This window comes from Haliotis rubra, unplaced genomic scaffold (genome assembly GCF_003918875.1).
Source record: "Haliotis rubra isolate DU_JTF1 unplaced genomic scaffold, ASM391887v1 Scf1496, whole genome shotgun sequence".
Lineage (NCBI taxonomy): Eukaryota > Metazoa > Mollusca > Gastropoda > Lepetellida > Haliotidae > Haliotis > Haliotis rubra.
In genome coordinates this window covers 120,318-139,856 of record NW_025765443.1, presented here as the reverse complement: position 1 = coordinate 139,856, position 19,539 = coordinate 120,318, and the positions used below count along the sequence as shown (strand labels likewise).

At 40.6% G+C, this 19,539-nt stretch overlaps 3 protein-coding genes across 3 annotated transcripts; 1 reads left to right on the top strand and 2 right to left on the bottom strand.

Annotated features, from left to right (window-relative positions):
• Positions 1-1,038: 1,038 nt before the first annotated feature.
• LOC124270068 lies at positions 1,039-6,694 on the top strand. Its single transcript, XM_046705089.1, has 7 exons — positions 1,039-1,051; positions 1,513-1,589; positions 2,163-2,305; positions 3,928-4,078; positions 5,206-5,325; positions 6,266-6,378; positions 6,625-6,694. Exons 1-7 carry the CDS (start codon positions 1,039-1,041, stop codon positions 6,692-6,694), a joined length of 687 nt encoding a protein of 228 aa, XP_046561045.1.
• Positions 6,695-10,405: 3,711 nt separating this feature from the next.
• On the bottom strand, positions 10,406-11,288 carry LOC124270067 (scavenger receptor class F member 2-like). Its single transcript, XM_046705088.1, has 3 exons — positions 10,987-11,288; positions 10,642-10,782; positions 10,406-10,554 (listed from the first exon to the last, which is right to left on the bottom strand). Exons 1-3 carry the CDS (start codon positions 11,000-11,002, stop codon positions 10,406-10,408), a joined length of 306 nt encoding a protein of 101 aa, XP_046561044.1. The 5' UTR covers positions 11,003-11,288.
• Positions 11,289-15,060: 3,772 nt separating this feature from the next.
• Positions 15,061-18,095, bottom strand: LOC124270070. Its single transcript, XM_046705092.1, has 4 exons — positions 18,024-18,095; positions 15,808-15,871; positions 15,576-15,695; positions 15,061-15,490 (listed from the first exon to the last, which is right to left on the bottom strand). The coding sequence occupies exons 1-4, from the start codon at positions 18,036-18,038 to the stop codon at positions 15,210-15,212; spliced, it is 480 nt and encodes a 159-aa protein (XP_046561048.1). The 5' UTR covers positions 18,039-18,095; the 3' UTR covers positions 15,061-15,209.
• Positions 18,096-19,539: the final 1,444 nt, after the last annotated feature.

Genomic DNA, 19,539 nt, shown 5'->3' with positions numbered 1-19,539 from the left:
TGTCTCCCATCTTTATTGGGCCTCAGTTCATACCATGCTGCTGACGCACTTGGTTCCTTACAAAAGTGAGCCAGGCATTTACAACGAAACTATTTTGTGTAAATTTCGGATCTGTTAGTGAAATACAATTAATATCAATACATGACAAAGGTCGCACCAAGGTCAAATTTGAAGAATAACCGCTAAAAGGTCAAGATCAAGGCTATGCTTTAAGTTGTTGCAAATGACGACACAGTATTCCTAACATTCTGTCTGATTGAGATTAAATATATTTGTGAATTTTTTGGTTGTATTGTGTGGATGTATTATGACCTTCAAAATAGGTTTGATGTTTGATATGCATGTGCCTTTAATATAGCAGAAACCTAACAATACTTCCCATGTTAGATACCATTTAAAAACTCTTTAGATAAAAGGTAGAATATTGCTAACACTGGCGTAAAACTAAACTCACTCACTCTCTCACTCTGATGTGCAGGATGCAGTGGGTCAGATGAGCCAGTACGTGAGTCTGCCGGCCCAGAGACTCGCCCACCTAGCCAGGAAGTACATACACCATTGTCGCATGAAGGCCATAGAAGGTGAGACCAGCAGCAACGACTACAACAACAATAATCATATCTTAATAATAATAATAATAATAATAAGGTCATTTGTAATGCGCTGAATTCCGCACCACGGAAGGGCACGCTCAAAGCGATGCAATCTGATTATTATTACCCCGGTTAACCCAAGCTGCCTGTGAGGTGCTAGAAGGTTAATAGGCACATGACTTATCCCACCGGGTACCCATTTTCAGCTGGGTCCCAGAGGCAAGTTTGAACAAACTCAATTGCCTAAGGTGAGACCACATGTATCACATGGGCTTTGTTGTGGGGCAGGACATGATGGCATGGCTAGTTGCTTTTATTACCGCCTGTGCCATGTCTGTGGCTTTACCTTGTGGTCCAGCCATGGTACGACCCCCTGAACATGTCCAGGGCATCATGGGAAATCATGCTTTCACACTTCTTCGAATAGGGCCATACAGCCTTAGAAATGGCCTGCGCCAGTAACCCTGATCTTGTCCTTTTTGATAAAGTCAATGAATTTCTTTGAATTTTCTCTACCTTTTGAGAGCAATGTGATTGACAATGTTCTAGATAAGCATGATAAGTATGAGGGCCTCGCCTTTGAAAGGTCTCGCTTGCATCCCAAGTACACTGTCGTCAAGCTCACCATTTTTCTCAATGCCCTTGGGTTTGGTACCCGGGTTTGAGTGCCCGGGTTCTCCACTGGGAGCACAGCCCTTCTGACACTCTGGGTAATGCAGAAGGCTGCATTTTTTGCGAGTTTCCATATTCTCCAGGAAGATTTTTGTGGGTTCAACTAGGCACACTGAAGGTGAGCATTACCAGCCTGACTGAGCCAGGATCACCCAAACCCTCTCTGCTACATAGTATGAAGCATAATGATAATCAGAAGAAATAAATAAATTATTGTGGTCACCATCAATGATTTTGTTTATTTCAGAGAATGTAAAGAAGAGTGAGAGCCTAAATGAAAATGTTTTCGAAGTGCTGGACAAGATGGAGGCTCTTCAAAATGAGGTATGATCCTGCTCCTCTGTAATAATGTTTACAAAGACCACTCACTGGTCCAAAAGTTGGTCACTGGGTTCAAAGAAGAAGGATCTTTATATGGCCTTTATGTAGAACATAGATCTCTGAAGGGTCAGGACCCGTGAAGGTCCGGGTTAGAATATTGATCTTCAGTAACCCATGCTTGTCGTGAAGAGGTGAGCTAACGGGATCCGGGTGGTCAGGCTCTTCTGACTTGGTTGACACGCTATCGGTCCCAATTGCGCAGATCGATTGCGATCCTGCTGTTGATCACTGGACTGTCTGGTCCAGACTCGATTATTTCCAGACCGCTGCCATATAGATGGAATATTGCTAAGTCGGCGTAGTAAAACTAAACTCATTCACTCACTGTAGGGTCATTGTTGTGTCTGATCTGTTTTTGCGTTTATGAAAGGTGTGGATTAAAATGATACTATCGACAGAATTATCTGCCCTTATTTCTGTCTGTCAGTGTAAGTAAGTTAGCAACAATTATGCTGTGGACAAGATTATGTGCAGTTATATTATCTATCCGGTGACAATGACACGCTTGTGTTCCAGCGAACGAGAAAGTGGGCGGAGCACATGGACGACATGGGTGCGGAAAGACTGAAGCTGGCCAACATGTTGATGGAGACGCTGGACTCCATTGAACAGGAGTCCGGACTCTTCCTCATCAAACCCATGTACTCTTTCAGGGGGAGGTAAATATAAAACATGTGAAGTATCTGCCTCAACAGATTCCATTTGGCTTTAAAGACAAACTGTCAGTATATGAATGGATCATTGAATGCCATTGATGAAACCAGGTGTTTATGAAAAGAGTAAGCTTGTCATTCCGTAATGGTAGCAATGGATGCTCATACAATTCATAACCCGTGAAGGTCCAGGTTTGAATGAACTGTGAGTTACCCACACTTGTCGTAAGAGGCACCTAACGGGATCGGGTGGTCAGGCTCACTGGCTTAGTTGACACATGTCATCAGTTCCCAATTTCGCAAATCGATGATCATGGTGTTGATCACTGGATTGTCTGGTCCAGATTCGATTATTTACAGACCGCCGCCATATAGCTGGAATATTGCTGAGTGCGGCGTAAAACTAAACTCACTCACTCACTCATACAATTTATATTAAACATTAAGTTTTCGTTGCTTGATGTCGCACAACAATTCTATTATCATGCCTGCACTATTCCACAGGTAGTGAGGGTCGGTGGGGTAGCCTAGTGGTCAAAGTGTTCGCTCGTCACGCCAAGGGCCCTGGTTTGTTTCTCAACATGGGTACAATGTGTGAAGCCCATTTCTTATTGTCCTACAACGTGATATCTTCAGCTGAATATTGCTAAAAACCATACCAATCCCCTGTCACTGTGATATGGCAGTATGGCATGCCTCGAGGCCTCGTATAAAAGTTTAGTAAGTTTCATAGTGGGTGGGGTAGGTTAGGTAGTTGCGGTGGGCTGACGTGACGAAGTACCTACCTTTGTAGTCACATATGTAGAAGCCTAGGCCCATGCGGACTTCGTGGCCGGGGAGACAGGACGATGTCACGCTTCTTGCATGCTCCGCCATCTTGAGGGCAGAGATGTAAGGGCGTATGATTAATCCGAAATCTGGATTTCCAGTCACGGCCGGATGTCGCTCTATGATAGGCTCACCCTAGGGAATCGTCAGTCGTCCGATACCCGCATCGGGTAAGTGTTCAGCGACTTCGAGTCTTGCATCAAGCGCTAGGCTCCTATTACAGCATTAAACCTTACTCACTCTCAGGCAGTGATCTTGACCCCTTTACTCCTATATTGTTATTTATGTGTTTGGATGGACATTATTTTAGCCCTTGAATTGCATCCAGGCATAAATGTAAAAACCAATGATCTTAAGCATTGTCAGAATTCCTTTGAGTTTGTACTTACATTGTTAAATCATTATGATATGATGTTTGTCTCCAATTTTGCATAAGGACATTATGTAGAATTATCATATATTTCTAAGAAAGCACAGTTTTTCTTTTGATGTGATCAATGTCTTGAAAGGACTTAAATGGAATAGGATTTGAAAGTGGTAACTTATTGGGGAACATGAGTGGCCCTCTGGGCTAGATTCATGCAATTTACTGAACATAGTTGCATCCCTTGATAATCATAGTTGCATCCCTTGATAATCATAGTTGCATCCCTTGATAATCATAGTTGCATCCCTTGATAATCATAGTTGCATCCCTTGATAATCATAATTGCATCCTAGCTGCACCTGGATCTGTTGGTCACATGCTGGTAGAATAATGGTGATGGTAGTTGTAGAATCTTGTCTATCTTCCCCGACAGAGAGATGAAGCAGAAGTATGTTGGGAAGTTGTCCCGTCCAGGCCGACCCCTTCGAGCCTCCCCCATCCGTGAGACGGTCAGTTCCATGGCTCCTGCTCCAACCCCCTCCTCCCACATCAGACCCCTTGATGGCAGTCGGGCATACCACAAGGTGAGATGACCTTTCATAGATGAACTTACAATCCTTGCTCCCTAACATGGTGCTGTGTACACATATTGAGAACCTGTCAAGATTCCGATGAGAATTGGTCTTCAGCAACCCATGCTTGTCATAAGAGGCAACCCATGAAGATCTGGGTCAGATTTGGTCTTCAGCAACCCATGCTTGTCGTAAGAGTCAGCTAGTGAGATTGGTGGTCAGACTCGCTGACTTGGTTGACACATGTTACCGTAGCCCAGTCGGGTAGATGCTCATGCTGTTGATCACTGGATTGTCTGGTCAAGACTCGATTATTTACAAACCGCTGCCATATAGATGGAATATTGCTTAGTGCGGCGTTAAACAGCAAATAAAATATATGTGTATTTTGATGGTGATGTTGTTATGATATACATTTCTTCAAACCAAAGTATCTTCCTAGTGAGGTTGTGATATGATATGATATCTTTCATATCATCATAGGATGTTGGGGCGGTGGGGTAGCCTAGTGGTTAAAGCGTCCGCTCGTCATGCCATGACCCGGGTTTGAATCCCTACATGGGTACAATGTGTGAAGCCCATTTCTGGTGTCCGCCGCCGTGATATTGCTGGAATATTGCTAAAAGCGGCGTAAAGCAAAACTCACTCACTCACTCCATAGGATGTTGTGATATCATACACATCTCCATCGTAAGAAAACTCTAATATCATACATATCTCCAGATTAAAGTTATATCATACATATCTTACAATAATGTTGTGATGTTCATATCTTTGTGGTTAAGGTGTGATACATGTATTCATACCATAGGTTTTGAAGTGAACCAAATTGGAAGCAGTGTAAGAAACTAAGGACATGGATAATTAATCTGTGTTACCCTAGTTACTATTGTGTAACATCAGAATAATTACCTAAGTACCTTAAAGTTCATCCTTGATGTACGTCATATCGAAGACCCGGGTTTGATTCCCCACGTGGGTACATTGTGTGAAGCACATTTCTGGGGTGCCCCGCTGTGATATTGCTGGAATATTGCTAAAAACAGCATAAAAACATATTCACTCACTCACTCATCCTTGATGTTGAATGTTGCTGAATTGCTTCTGTGTAAAATTCACAAATGTTCCATTTTTTCCAGATCAGTTCAGCATCGACCACCTCACACCCGGAACCACTGCGCCCCCTGGAGGGAGACAGTGGAGGGGTGGCGGGGGCGTCCATGTCGTGGATGGGGCAAGCTCCTCGACAAACCTGGAGTGTAAGTACTTGCCTTCATCAGACAAGGACACTAAGAACAGCACACTGTTGAATTTGCTACTTCATTTCACAAATTGTACTCCTGCATTTGAGACTAAACATGTTCTGTGCACCAAATTGAACTCGAACTTACGAAATCAACATCAACAGCCAAAAATGAACAATATAAGAAGTTGACAAAACGGTGACGTTGTCTGGAGACATCAAAGAAGCAGACGTATAGTTCTGATTAGTTCTGGTAGGGTAGCCTAGTGGTTAAAGTGTTCACTCGTCACGCTGAAGACCTGAGTTTGATTCCCCACATGTGTAGACTGTACAATGTGTGAAGCCCATTTTTGTGGGGTCCACCGCCATGAATTCCACTGGAATATCGCTATAAGCAGTGTTAAACCTAAGTCTCAGCATATACCTTTCCAACAAGACCACCTCCGCAACACTGACCACCTGATCCTGTTAGTCGGACCGCCTCCGTGGTGTAGTGGTTAGAGCGTCCGCCCGGAGAGTGGAAGGTCGCGGGTTCGATCCCCGACCGCGTCATACCAAAAGACGTTAAAATATGGTACTTGTTGGTCCCTGCCTGGCGCTCGGCATTAATGGGTACAACAAGGACTGGTCGGCTCGGAGTCAGTATAATGTGTCTGAGTGGGGTATTCATGCTTCACTGCGGCATGGTATCTCAGTGGGCTAGCACTATAAAACCAGCTTCAGTCTGGGCTACTACAAGCAGCCGCACATACACATACACACGCATGCACGTCGTCATATGAGCGAAATATTCTCAAGCACGACGTTAAACCCAATTTCACCTCACCTCACCTTTCCAACATGACAGAACAACCTCCATTTCACATCACCTGCCTATAACATGCAATTTGCCCTGTTCAAAACCACATTTACACCATCACCATTTTTCTGATAAATACCGTAAATTGATGTTTCAGTTTTCCTCATCTCATGCTAAACATGTGTCTGCTGACCCTCTAAGTCTGTACAACACTCCCAGGATACTAGAGCTGGATATAAACAGGATGCTGATTGGTCAGAACAACATCAGGTATAAGTCACAATGCTTTTGATTGGTCACTTCAACTTTTTATTGTCTTTAACTATTCATGTCTCTACAGGTGCTTTTTGTTTTCTTGTTGGGATATAATTTGGGTTATTTTGTAATGATGCAGAAGATGAAGTAAAAATGATAAAATATAATATACATTACAGACAATTGTATGTTCAAGATGGACTGATTTGGAAAAGTGATCACCTAGGAAAACATAATTTGACCTGTCACATTGGTCTGTAGTCTTGAACCTCCAAGTTTTGGTCTCGTCTCCATAGTTTCCTTTGTTAAACTGGACCGGGTGCCCCAGTGAAAGGTGTATCAATGACAGGACAACACCTTCTAACAAAAGGGACAACCTAGGTGGTGTAGTGGGTTAAAGTGTTCGCCCAGAGTACTGAAAGTCGCAGGTTTGATCCTGGCCACATCTACCAAAAGATGCTAAACATATGGTACTTACTTGTTGCACTGCCTGGCGCCGCATTAATGGGTACAACAAGGACTGGTCAAAGCTCGAGTCAGTTTAATGTGTTCGAGGATATTCATGCTAACCATGGCATGGTAGTGTTTCCGCTCTCCTCGTATATACCTGAAAATCGCTGGTAAAATTTGTTTCGTGAATCGCAAAACGGAAGCCTTGGTTGTAAGGCTTCCGCGGTCGCAAAAATTGTAATATTTCGGAAACACCTAGTACAAAAATAACTTTAAAAATGAGCAATTTCAGCAGCACGTAATAGGACATGACCGCAAAATTTGGTCTCATGACCGGTAAAAATCTTTAGGCCGCCGCATCAATAAAGTAAGTCAGATGTAAATAATTCCCAATAAAGGGAACAATACAATACGGCATCTTCAGAGCGAAGTAATTTAAAACCAGCTTAAGTTCGGGCTAGTATTGACAGAAAGTCAATAATATGATATGATGCCATGAGACGTTAATGAGCATGATTTAACATTCTCGGCACGACGCTAAACGCCATTTCACCACACCATCTAACAAAGGAATCCATATAGAAGAAGGGCACACACAATTAGTTGGCACAACTCCCAACATGCATATCAAGAATAATAATATCCTGTTGAGGCAGCCACCGCAGTACATGGATATAAAGTAGCATGTAGAGCCGAATGTTGCTTCGTAGAGAGGAAACAATATAGCCATGTGATTTTGAAACACTGGAAGATCTCGAACGCCTTTGTGTCCAAAATACATTCATTGAACCTACTAAACAATACAAACGAGGTCTAAATCTGCTGTATATCTTCTCGGTGTATGTGTCGAATATCCCAACAGTTTTGGGAATCTACGAAGATCCGGTTAGTATTGGTCTTCAGCAACCCACATGCTTCGTCGTGAAGAGGTGACTACAACAGGAGGTGAGGTGAGGTGAAATTGGTTTAACGTCGCGCTTGAGAATATTTCGCTTCTTATGACGACGCAAGGCATGCAGGTGTATGTGTAATGTGCGGCTGCTTGTACTGCGCCCAGACTGAAGCTGGTTTTATAGTGCTAGCCCACTGAGATACCATGCCGCAGAAAGCATAGATACCCCACTCACCGACACATTATACTGACTCGAGTCGACCAGTCCTTGCTGAACCCATTAATGCCGCAGACAGGACCAACAAGTACCACCACATTATCAAGTCTTTTGGCATGACGCTGTCAGGGATCGAACTCCAATAACCTTTCGCGGCTCTGGCATGGACGCCAATCCACTACACCACGGAGGCGGTCCGGATTAACAGGATCAGGTGGTCAGTGTTATTGACGCGGTTGCTGACTTGATGCTGCTTAGGATTGATGCTCATGATGTTGATCCTTCGATTGTTGATTGTCACAATGCCAAGTATGGCTTAAAAATAATAAACAAAGAAACGAAAACACTGGTCTCAACCTGTTCAGTAATTGTGAAATCTTCCATTGGTCCTTTCGTTCCTTCGCTTTCCCGTCGATGACTGAGGACAGACTGGTCAATGCTTCTACAAAACAACTTGTCGTATGTGACGGTCAATCATTCTGTTGTTATCCCAACCACCACCACCACAACCTCCAGTAGACCAAGATCAGCTCAGGTCTGTTCAATAATCAAATGTTGAATAACTCATCACTGTGATTCTGTTAACCCTAACAGGGTGGTGGGTGGCCTTGTGGATAAGGGTTCTCAGTCACCCAGAGGCTCGGGTTTGACTCACATTGATACCATGTGTGAATTCCATTTTAGTTTCATGTTCAGTTCGCTAAAGAAATTCATCCTGTGACAGAACAGACATTTCAGGCGCATAGATTTTGTGTTTTTATCCTCAAGCAACATGTTTCAGTTCTGGTTCATTGAAAGAAATCCGAGGTTATGGTTGGGGAAAGTAAGACCGAGACCGGAGGGTGGGATACACATGAATGTAAGATCGAGGTTATGTCGCGTTACTTCTCTCCACCCAATGGTCGAAGGCTTACTTTCCCAACCATAACCGAGGAGGAGTGCTTTATTATACATATAATCCGTCAATGATGGATAATTAGATGATCATGTAATGAAGCTACATAACAGTAACTGAAGCGCTAGTAAAATCAATTGAATGACAGTAGGCCTAACTATAAATAGATAATTCAACCCTCGTTCTTTGTCGGCCCGGTGGCTGTGAGGTAGAGCGTCCGCTTATGAATCTGAAACATACGGTTCCAATCCTGCTAGGGAAAACATTTGCACATTTAAGTTGATCTTTGACGATATTTTTCAATTGATTTCAAACACTAACATATCATCTGAATTTGAATGTTGGTGTTAATATAGAGTTAGGAAAAGATAAAACCTGGGAAGAGGTCTTACTTACGAAAAGTAAAACCTGGGAGTAAACAACAACCTCAAATGTGGTTATTCCGGGAAAAGAAGCCATGTCTAATTTATAGTGAGAAGCAGCCTTCAGGTTTATATCATGATATCCAAGCAGACATCCACTAGAACAGCGACCAGTGAACTTGTCACATACATCATTGCTGTTAAGGCACCGGCACCGTTTGTCCCAATCTTCAGAAAACCATCCGTCACTGCAAACTAAGTATTGCTCAACCTAGAATTACAGTTAAACTGATTTATATGTATGCACGGTGTACATATACGGAAATATTTTGTTTCCAAGATTGAATTTGTCCATGTATTTTGTAACTGCACTTTCATCATTACATATTTCAGGGTCGATTAACCCAATATGACGTCAATCTTATAAGCCGTTATCATAAGTTGAAATGGGATGGTGGTGGGCGTTTTCCGATATAGTTTATTGTTTGTTAATCACTATTCGTTTGACATCTGTTCACACACATATCGTGTGTATTCGAAATTAATGTTAATGTATCACATTTTTTTTATTATAGTATAATTGCCATTTTAATGTGTGACTAAATGTGTACACACTCGCTAGCTCATGAAGGGTGTAAATCAAGCTAGGGTAGCAAAGGTACTGTAAGATAGTTTTTCATATTTCGATAGGGGGAATATACCAAAGTAACAACGACTTTTAATCGTAATCCGATTCAAGTTTTGTTCTTGTTTGCTATCTTGTTTGTTGTTCAAAGACGCTATCAGCAATATACCAGCTATATGACGGCGGTATGTAAATAATCGAGTCTGGACCAGAGGATCAAGAGATTGACATCATGAACATCGATCTACGCAATTGGGACATGTATAGACTAAATCAGCGAGTCTGATCATCCGATTCCGTTAAGTGCCTCTTATGACAAGCATGAGTGATTTCTTACCCGGGTACCTTGGGCCAACATATGTAATGGCATATGGAGAGCAAACACCAAAATAACAACGGACAGTTATCACAATCAGATTAAATCAATTCATGCAATGAAATTGCAAGGGAATTATATAGACTATATAGCCAGATGGTTGCAACGGGTGTGGAGAACCACCGTCTGGAGACAAATGCAGTTTCAATTGTACTTTATCAGCAAGAGATGATTTCGTACCTGTATGGATATTGAAAGTTTATGGGGTCATACGATACGACAAAGTTACTCACGCTGTAGACATGTGCCGTCATTAATCCATCCTGCTGCACATCCTCCAGGGCAGGCACCGTTTCTCTTGTCACAGCTTACACCATCCAGACATTTGCCACATTGCGAGGCACAGTTGATACCATAGGAACCATTTGGACATGCTGAGAACACACAATCATAATGAAAACATGGAGTAATAACTTAGCATATTGCAAGCTTTACTTTAATCCCAAATCGTACAGACCAACCTTGTAGACATGTTGTGTTACTCCGCCATCCTGCTGCGCATCCTAAATGACGGGCACCGTTTGTTTTGTCACAGATGTCTGCGCCCAGACAGTTTCCACAATCGTAGGTACAGTTGATACCATAGGAACCATCTGGACATGCTGCAGTTACATAAACATGATACATTACGAAATCGTATTGTGCAAAATGTCCCTCAACTTACATTTATACTTACTTCATAGACATGTGTCATTTTCCATTCCTAAGCACATTTTCCAGGTCCGTTTCTTTTGTCATAATTGATGCCTTTAAGACAATATCCGCAATATCCTAATGCCACTTTCAAAAAAGCCATCAGTACTCACGCTGTTGACATAACATTGTGCCGTCATTAATCCATCCTGCAGCACATCCTTCAGGACATATTCCATTTGTCCTACTACAGCTGACGCCATCAAAACAGTATCCACCCTCGAAGGCACAGTTGGTACCATATGAACCATCTGGGCACGCTGCACAAACACGGACATTTACTATTAACCTTGCCCATATGCAATGACTACACTCACCCAAATACTACCCAAGAACGTATACACAGTTTAATATAACATTAGTTAATCACCACTAATCTGATTCACTTTGTAAATAACCAACCACTGTCAGGGTTTGGATTTTGTAGGACAAACTTTATGGATAACAAAATTTATATTTCGTGAGTCCGACGTTTCGATACAGATTTTTGTACCGGTGTTAAGCAGGATTTCTATATTGTTTTATATTTTACGTCTCAACTTCATTACGTCATTACATGCAGAATGTCGCATATAATGTTATCAGCTACTATATGCTGATAGTCCGTGTGGGGATGTTGTCAGATATATAGATTATTGGATTACTGTCCAAAAAGAATGTAATTCTAACTTATTTGCTTGGTTTTCACTGGATTCAACAGTCCTGATTGTAAAGAATGATAACTTGATAATCATTTCAAATCAAGTTTTACATTTTGCTCTGCCTACTTTCAGTACTGACCGCCTCCGTGGTGTAGTGATTAGAGCGTCCGCCCGGAGAACGGAAGGTCGCGGGTTCGATCCCCGACCGCGTCAAACCAAAAGACGTTAAAATATGGTAGTTGTTTGTCCCTGCCTGGCACTCGGCATTAATGGGTACAACAAAGACTGGTCGGCTCGGAGTCAGTATAATGTGTCTGAGTGGGGTATTCATGCTTCACTGCGGCATGGTATCTCATTGAGCTAGCACTATAAAACCAGCTTCAGTCTGGGCTAGTACAAGCAGCCGCACATACACATACACACGCATGCACGTCGTCATATGAGCGAAATATTCTCAACACGACGTTAAACCCAATTTCACCTCATCTCACCTCACTTTCAGTCACATAAACGGTAACTGAAAGTATAATAGTCCGCCAAAGAGATTGCAACATGGTCGATAAGGTTCCTAACTTGGGTTGTACTGTATACCATAAACCTAAAACGGAGCCAGCAATATGTTTTGTGGTCACCTTTATCTTACTGTGGTCGAGAGTGTGTGTACCAACCTTCCATACACGAGTCGCCACTGACCCATCATGCTGCACATTCTCCAGGACATGCTCCCGTGGTCTTGTTACAGATGACACCACTGAGGCAGTTTCCACACTTGGAGGCAAATTCTGTTGTCTAAGCCCGGATATGAACCTCGATAAAGTGAAACGAATTCAATTCAAATCTTCCTTTATAATGCAGTTGTACGGTGACTTGATACTGGTGATTAACACTAACATATGACGAAAGACAATTCGGATCAAATATTAACTCTTATCCCCTATGCCTTTTTGGACAAGATTAAGCAATCTAATGAAATCTATGCAGCGATATCCATGAATTACAGCAATAATGTATCTTAACTCGACATGTATTTTTGCTCGAAATCACATTTGGTTTCGCTCCAGCAACACATAAACAACCATACTTTTACACATACACACTTACATGCATACACACACATACACACACTCGACATAATTTTGTCATCGATATTCTTCAACATTGGCTACTGCCGAATTGGTTGGTTGAAGTAAACACCTTGGCATGGATTTCTGTATGATCAAGCGTGCTGTAGTAACGGGCTTGTATGGTTTTTATAACTATGTTGTTTTTTAACTGTGATCTCCGTTCACGTCTATATTACTATATGTCAACATGTATACTCATCTATCTGAAACATACATGATTTAAGTTCTATGAACTGGACACAGTATATCCATTATGATGATTGTTTGATCATTGATGTAATGTAAAAAAGCATACGCCCACCGTATATGACATAATGCAATCACGGAATGTTTGCAGTCACGTCTATTACTCAATGAACGGGCTGTTTACCACATGTATATATATCATGATTGCATGCATGAGCGTGTGTACTTTAAACAAACACATCGTTATAACAGGCTGGTGTAAAAGCTCATGAATATTATCACATCCGATATCTATGCAGAATGAAGTAGAAATAACACAAGAAGGTTAATACAGTGTTTACGGTAAACAAAATGTATCGAAAACTTATTCACTATTAAAAGTTCTATAACGGTACACGCTTTCATTCTAAGTATAATATATAAAACAAATCGTTAACTGAAGTTGTATCTATTTAAAGTATATGGTTTCCGTGTAATCCGCTAGGACTAAATATTCTGTCAGATCTGGCATGTACGATATTGGATACATTCGGGCAATGTCCACCATCAAATGTAGGCTTGTCAGACCATGAGCATGCCTGTGTTATGCAGTCGATTTCGTTATTTATCATTGTCTAATTATTTCATCAAGTCATAAAACATGCAAAAATACTGTTAGTACTAGTATTATTAAGATTAAAACATTATTAAGGCCAGAACTAGTTTAATACTGCATAAAGCCGGAAAGCTTTTTCAGTGATGTTGGTCTGGGCGTTTGCCACTGAAATCCATGAACACGGATATGTAACAAACAACCCAAGGTTCCTTATTTACACATGCAGTTTACAAACAATTTACGTTCTGTAGGAATCTGAAAAGGTCTGGGATGTCCGCCTCCATCATTGGAGATATAGTCTAACTCGAAATTTAATTAGATAAATAAAACACAGTAAATTACATTATGAAGAAACGCATTGTCCGTGTTACCTGTAAAGCAATATAAGATCAACGAAATACCAGGAGAGATACTGAACAAGACAAAAACGGAATTCCTCCTTGTTGCTCCTCCAAGATAAGTTACAAACTGCTGCAATATCATCCATCCTTAGTAGAAATATCAAATTGTGTACAAATTCCAGTTAATAACAAGTTATCACTATACATTTCAGTTATATGTTTAGGGGTATGGTTCTGATTGAGAAGGGCTTTTGAAAAAGCGTTAAAAATCGGGGGGTTTCTTTCAGAAGCATAGACCTACCATGCTACAAAGTTGAGTCAGGGAACTGTAACCAACATAATTATCCAAATAACAACCCCAGTGAAAAATAGAAAAAACATGTAGGCAAAGGCCTTTCAACCGTTTAGCTAAAAAGAAGAAAACGTTCTGCAGATCAAAACAGGGACAAAGTATTTATAGTCTATAAATTTTTAAATTTATAAAATAGCTAAAAATAATCTACACTATGCCAATACGGTACGTGAAAATGAATACTCTGTACCCAACAATATCTGCTGTTTGCTACTTTTACCACCATCACTGGAAGAAAGTTGCTGACATCTGTAACGAGGCGACACAACATTTGCAGTAACAGCGCAAACACGTACTGCACGTGCAACATAGTATGATGTGAAAAGTTTGAGTTTCCCGTGTTTCTTAACTTTCAGTCTGAAACTGAAAGCGCACACCTATTTTATGCTATTAATATATACTGTTATAATGTAATGTCAGTACAGTACATGACAATGCACCCAACAATATCTGCAGTTGGCTATTTTTAGACCCATCAGTGCAAGAAAGCTGCTTACATCTTTAATATAGAGAGACAACATCTGCAGTAGCAGCGCAAACACGTACTACACGCGCAACATAGTATGATGTGAAACGATTGGTTTTTACAGTGTACGATAACTTTCAATCTGAAACAGAATGTGGAAAACTATTTTATGCCATTAATAAATACTGTTGTAATTTAATCAATCTTTAAAATGGGACAGAGGCGTTGGGGTAGCCTAATGGTTACAGCGTGTGATCGCCATGCTGAAGACCCGGGTTCTATTCCCTATATTTAAGTCAGTGTGTGAAGCTCAGTTCTGGTGTCCCTACCATGAGATTGCTGGAATTTTGCTAAAACAAATCGTGTAAAACCAATCACTCCATCAAATGGGACATAACATCCTGTACTATTCTAATGACGCTATACCTTACTCCATGCCGTTTAGATGAATATAACATTTGACTCTTGAAAAGTAAACATTCGTGAGTAAAACATCCCCAGAAATCTGTCTCAAATCGATACAATAATAAATATTCTGGCTCATTAATATCTTTTAAGTTAATAAGTTTCGAATTTAGCTGTACAAGTTAAAGTTGTTAGTTGAAAGACGAAATTGTCAATCTCACGATGTTCAAGAGACTTTTCGAATTTTGTCACCTTTAAATAGCTTCTTGAAACATGTGTACTCACGCATTTCACGGATATAGAGTCTGATGTGTTGTATCTTCTCTGGAACTGAAGTGTTCAGTTTCACAGTCCAGGTGGGATTTGACTCATTATTTGTATGGGCACATGGCTCGTTCCTGGCATCTGTGGTGACAATGCCGTCTACACCAACTCCGGCTCCATGCCGGCCTGCATTATTCCACAATGTGCTACTCTGGTTACAAGATCTCCGCAAAGCAGTGTTTTCTGAAATATATATACATAATGCGTCTCACAAATATCGGCGGCTTCTTAACGTGATACTACATCTACCAATCTACCCCACACCCACGTTTCTGGCAGTAGTTACCGAACCATCCTTCCTGACATCTGTCTGGATCACCGACCTGGCTACAGGGAGTAGAGGGGAACACGGCACAGGCAGTAGTGGTGTTACATTGACACTCGGCATCTGTTTGAAAAGAGATACATTAACCCGATTGAAAGTGATTACTACTTATTAATACCTGCCAACAAATATATGAGATATTTACACTTTCATATTCTGTAAATAAAGTCCTTACCAGTGAGAGTCACAAAGACACAAACCGCTAGTAGTCCTTTCCAGAACCAACCGATGCCGTGTACCTAAATGAAAAACAAACATTTATAATCGTGATAAAAACACAGACAAACCTGATTTGATGAGCTTTAGGCTTTCAGTACTCGAATATTGAAACATTCTTTTAGTCTGAGAGACAAATTCGAAATATTAATAATATGCAATACTATCCCAAAGCACTTAAGATACTGTAATTGGATTTTAAGCAAACCCATGCTTGTCGTATAAGGCGACTAACAGGATCGAGTGGTCAGACTGGTTAACATAGTTGATGCATGTCATCGTATCCCAGCTGTATAGAGCTATGCTTATGATGTCAGTTACTGGAATGTCTCGATTATTTACAGATCGCTGCCAAATAACTGAAAAATTGCTGAGTTTAATAACAAACAAACAAATGTTGACTCAGGTGATGACTTTCTAATGAGTTAAAACTCACACGCTCAAATACTCATGATGAGTGTTGGATTAAACAACGAGCAAACCCTTAATATACTAATATAAATAAAGAGAGGCGGAGTTACATGTCACGTTCACCTCGTTCGTTTACAAACATCTATCATGTACATGCATGATGTAAATGCATTGTACAGATCAAGCTCCGAGGAACTTGGCGCTCGTGTATCTTGACCACTAACATTTCTTTTCCTGTAAGGGCGACTCCGAACATCAACAAGCGTTTACAGGAAAACTGTTTTATCATTGTTGCACATGTACTTTACGTTTGAGGGGAACTCGAAGCTGTTGACTTTGGAACATGATTGCCATCGGTTTTGCGGTAATTTCTTAATTACTACTTCAACTAAATTTTCTCGTTAATTCAGTCACGTTCTTGGAATATTAAGTATTTTCTCGTTATTTTGGCTATTTGCTCGCTACTCCACGATATATATACACACGCGCGCACACACACACACACACACACACACACATATAAATATATATATATATATCACATAGATAAATAAAACCAGAATGTACTATTGTTTCGGATGTGGACACAAGAAGTGCAAGATTAGAAGAATTGAAGACGTATCTTCAGCTACAAGGATATCCACGTGGGGTATGTTGAAAATGCAGTTCATAAAGAGAGACACAGTAAACCAAAGAAACAGAGGTGAGGTGGACATTCTTCCATTTGTTTGTACCTACAATCCTAATAACTGTACAATTATGCCCATTATAAAAGCAAATCTTCCAATTTTGTATAAAAGTGAAACTATGAAAAAAGGTTTATCCAAGACTAAATTTATACGAAGCACTAGGCAGCCTAAAAATCTAAAACAAATCCTTTGTCCATCTAAATATTCACAAGATACAAACGCTGTCAGTGTAACAAAATGTCACACACCTCGATGTGGAACTTGTTCAATCATAACTGAAGACTGTAAATTTACATTTTGTGAAGACAAACTATTTACTATCAAAACCAACATGAACTGCCGCAGCAAAAATGTTATATATGTTTTAACATGTGCGGGATGTGGTGAGTATTATATTGGAGAAACTGGAATGCAACTAAAGGACCGAGTCACTGTACACAGACAACAAATTCGAGATCCTAATGTGCGATGTATAAATGTAAGCAAACACATTGATGAATGCGGGAATGGCCAGTTTACTATCTTTCCGTTTTATCAATTGTTTAACAATGATAAACAATTACGGATGGAAAAAGAACAAATGTTCATAAGGCTGTTTAAACCTAAGCTTAATACAAAAGTATAATTTTGTAACTTTCTCAATGTAACTCAGTATGTATTTGTGCACTGAAACCATAATGCATACACGTCCACCACTATTGTTTCTAACTATGACGTCAAAAACACGATGACGTCACAAACGTAACCTTACTGTCACCCATGACTACGTTTTACGTCTCCCGCTATTGTCACTAACTGCTTAACGTCATACGCATGATGACGACATAGCTATTACCGTTATGTGTCGCCTATGACGACACTCAGCTTTCATTGTACACCTGAAGAGCCGTTAAACGTCCTATGTCGGTCTGAGCAATGAGATAGCTGTTCACTGCAGTTTAAACGTACACACGGTGCTCCGTTGAGGGAATATAAACATGATTAGCGTCAAGCAATATGAATCTAATATAAAACATTTAGTCTGTCGTGGATATACACTGAGAAGTCGTCAAACACAATATATTCAAGTACTCACTATGCACACGGCCATCGCGCATCGAGCACGATCTCAGTGTACGGCAACCAGGAAGAGGATGGCACGCATGACAGATCACATGATCAATACAAAAGGTTTTCCTGTATACATTGAAGGCGGTGCACTTAAACATGCACTGCAATTGAAATTGTAAAGCCTTAAAGGCTCGGGTGTATGATGAACAAATATTGGTTCTCACAATGTCTCTCTTTCTGCTCTTTCTGATGCTGGAAAACACATTGCCGTGCTATTGTTATCTGACTAGATAGAGCAATATAAACATATGACCATTGACACTGAATATACCATTTACATGTTGATATGGAAGGTTGACATACATGTATATGTCTCTAAACAGATGATTCCGTAGATAAACAAACTTTGTATTGAATCCGGGCTGTGGGGTAGCTTAGTGGTTAATGCGTTCGCTCGTCACGCTGAAGACTCGGGTTCGATTCCCCCCGGCGAAAATGCGTGAAGCCAATGCCTGGTGTCCCCCGCCGTGATATTGCTGGAATATTGCTTAAAGCGGCGAAAACCAAACTCACTCACTCACTCAGTTGCATTGAATCCACTAAACCAGTAAAACACAAATTTCATGGAACATATTTTCAAAGGTTTGCTGATGAAACCAAACATAAATTGTCGGTAATGAAAGGCGTATGCAAACACTCTTGTATCGATTGAACGGTTGTTTCAGTAACAGTTGTGTCCCTGCGCGTTCCTCCTTTAGTCATCATTTCACGGATGTGTCGAACCTTGACTAACTAGAAGCGTACACGTAAGTCCCTTCGACTTTTTCGAGTTTTATTTACATTGAATGAAACAAAATGAAACATTCATCACTATATTCATCCAGTGTTGTCACTTCGAAAGAATTTGCAGTTATTAGATCAGTAACGAAGTACAAGTGACACGTGAGTTTGTTCATCAGTTCCCTCTGTTCACCGAGCAGTTATATATTTTTTATTTATTAAAATGTTTAATTAACTTCTATGCGGTTTCTTTTACAGTATGAATATAGTTTCTATCTCCCATGAAATCATAATGAGCACGTGAGAGAACTGTGTTTATAAGCGACAAAATTGTTTAAAAATTGTACAAAAACATGGTATAAACATCGTCTATATCGCGAGTGTGTGCCTCTGAGAAAGTGATCCAGTTACAAAAAGCAATGCATAACTTTCTAAAGCACACGTTCCTCTAAGATTAAACTAGGCTTTTAGGAAAATGATGTGACCCTGACGTTTTAGTTGTTATCACTGATGTCGACTACTTTCTATAATCCTTCATACAAATGCGTGTAAAACAGGTATTACCCGATGTGAATAAGTTTAAATAGAAAGCCACATTTTAGCTGAGAGTATTTAATGAATATGAGGAATGTCTATGTTATACTGATCGGTCACACACGTAGCTACGCATACGCACACAGGGTGACACTGTCACATTTTCACGTTCTAGTTACTAGAGCTTAACTATTATGAGATGGAATTGAAAGCTTCAGCACGATGGC

Coding starts and splice junctions, on each gene's coding strand:
- LOC124270067 (XM_046705088.1), bottom strand. Junction 10,555..10,641: donor TAACACAACATGTCTACAAG/GTTGGTCTGTAC, acceptor GTGTGTTCTCAG/CATGTCCAAATGGTTCCTAT.
- LOC124270068 (XM_046705089.1), top strand. Junction 4,079..5,205: donor GCAGTCGGGCATACCACAAG/GTGAGATGACCT, acceptor CATTTTTTCCAG/ATCAGTTCAGCATCGACCAC. Junction 6,379..6,624: donor ATTGGTCAGAACAACATCAG/GTATAAGTCACA, acceptor ATTGGTCTGTAG/TCTTGAACCTCCAAGTTTTG.
- LOC124270070 (XM_046705092.1), bottom strand. Junction 15,696..15,807: donor TGTCTTTGTGACTCTCACTG/GTAAGGACTTTA, acceptor CTTTTCAAACAG/ATGCCGAGTGTCAATGTAAC. Junction 15,491..15,575: donor CGGTAACTACTGCCAGAAAC/GTGGGTGTGGGG, acceptor TATATATTTCAG/AAAACACTGCTTTGCGGAGA.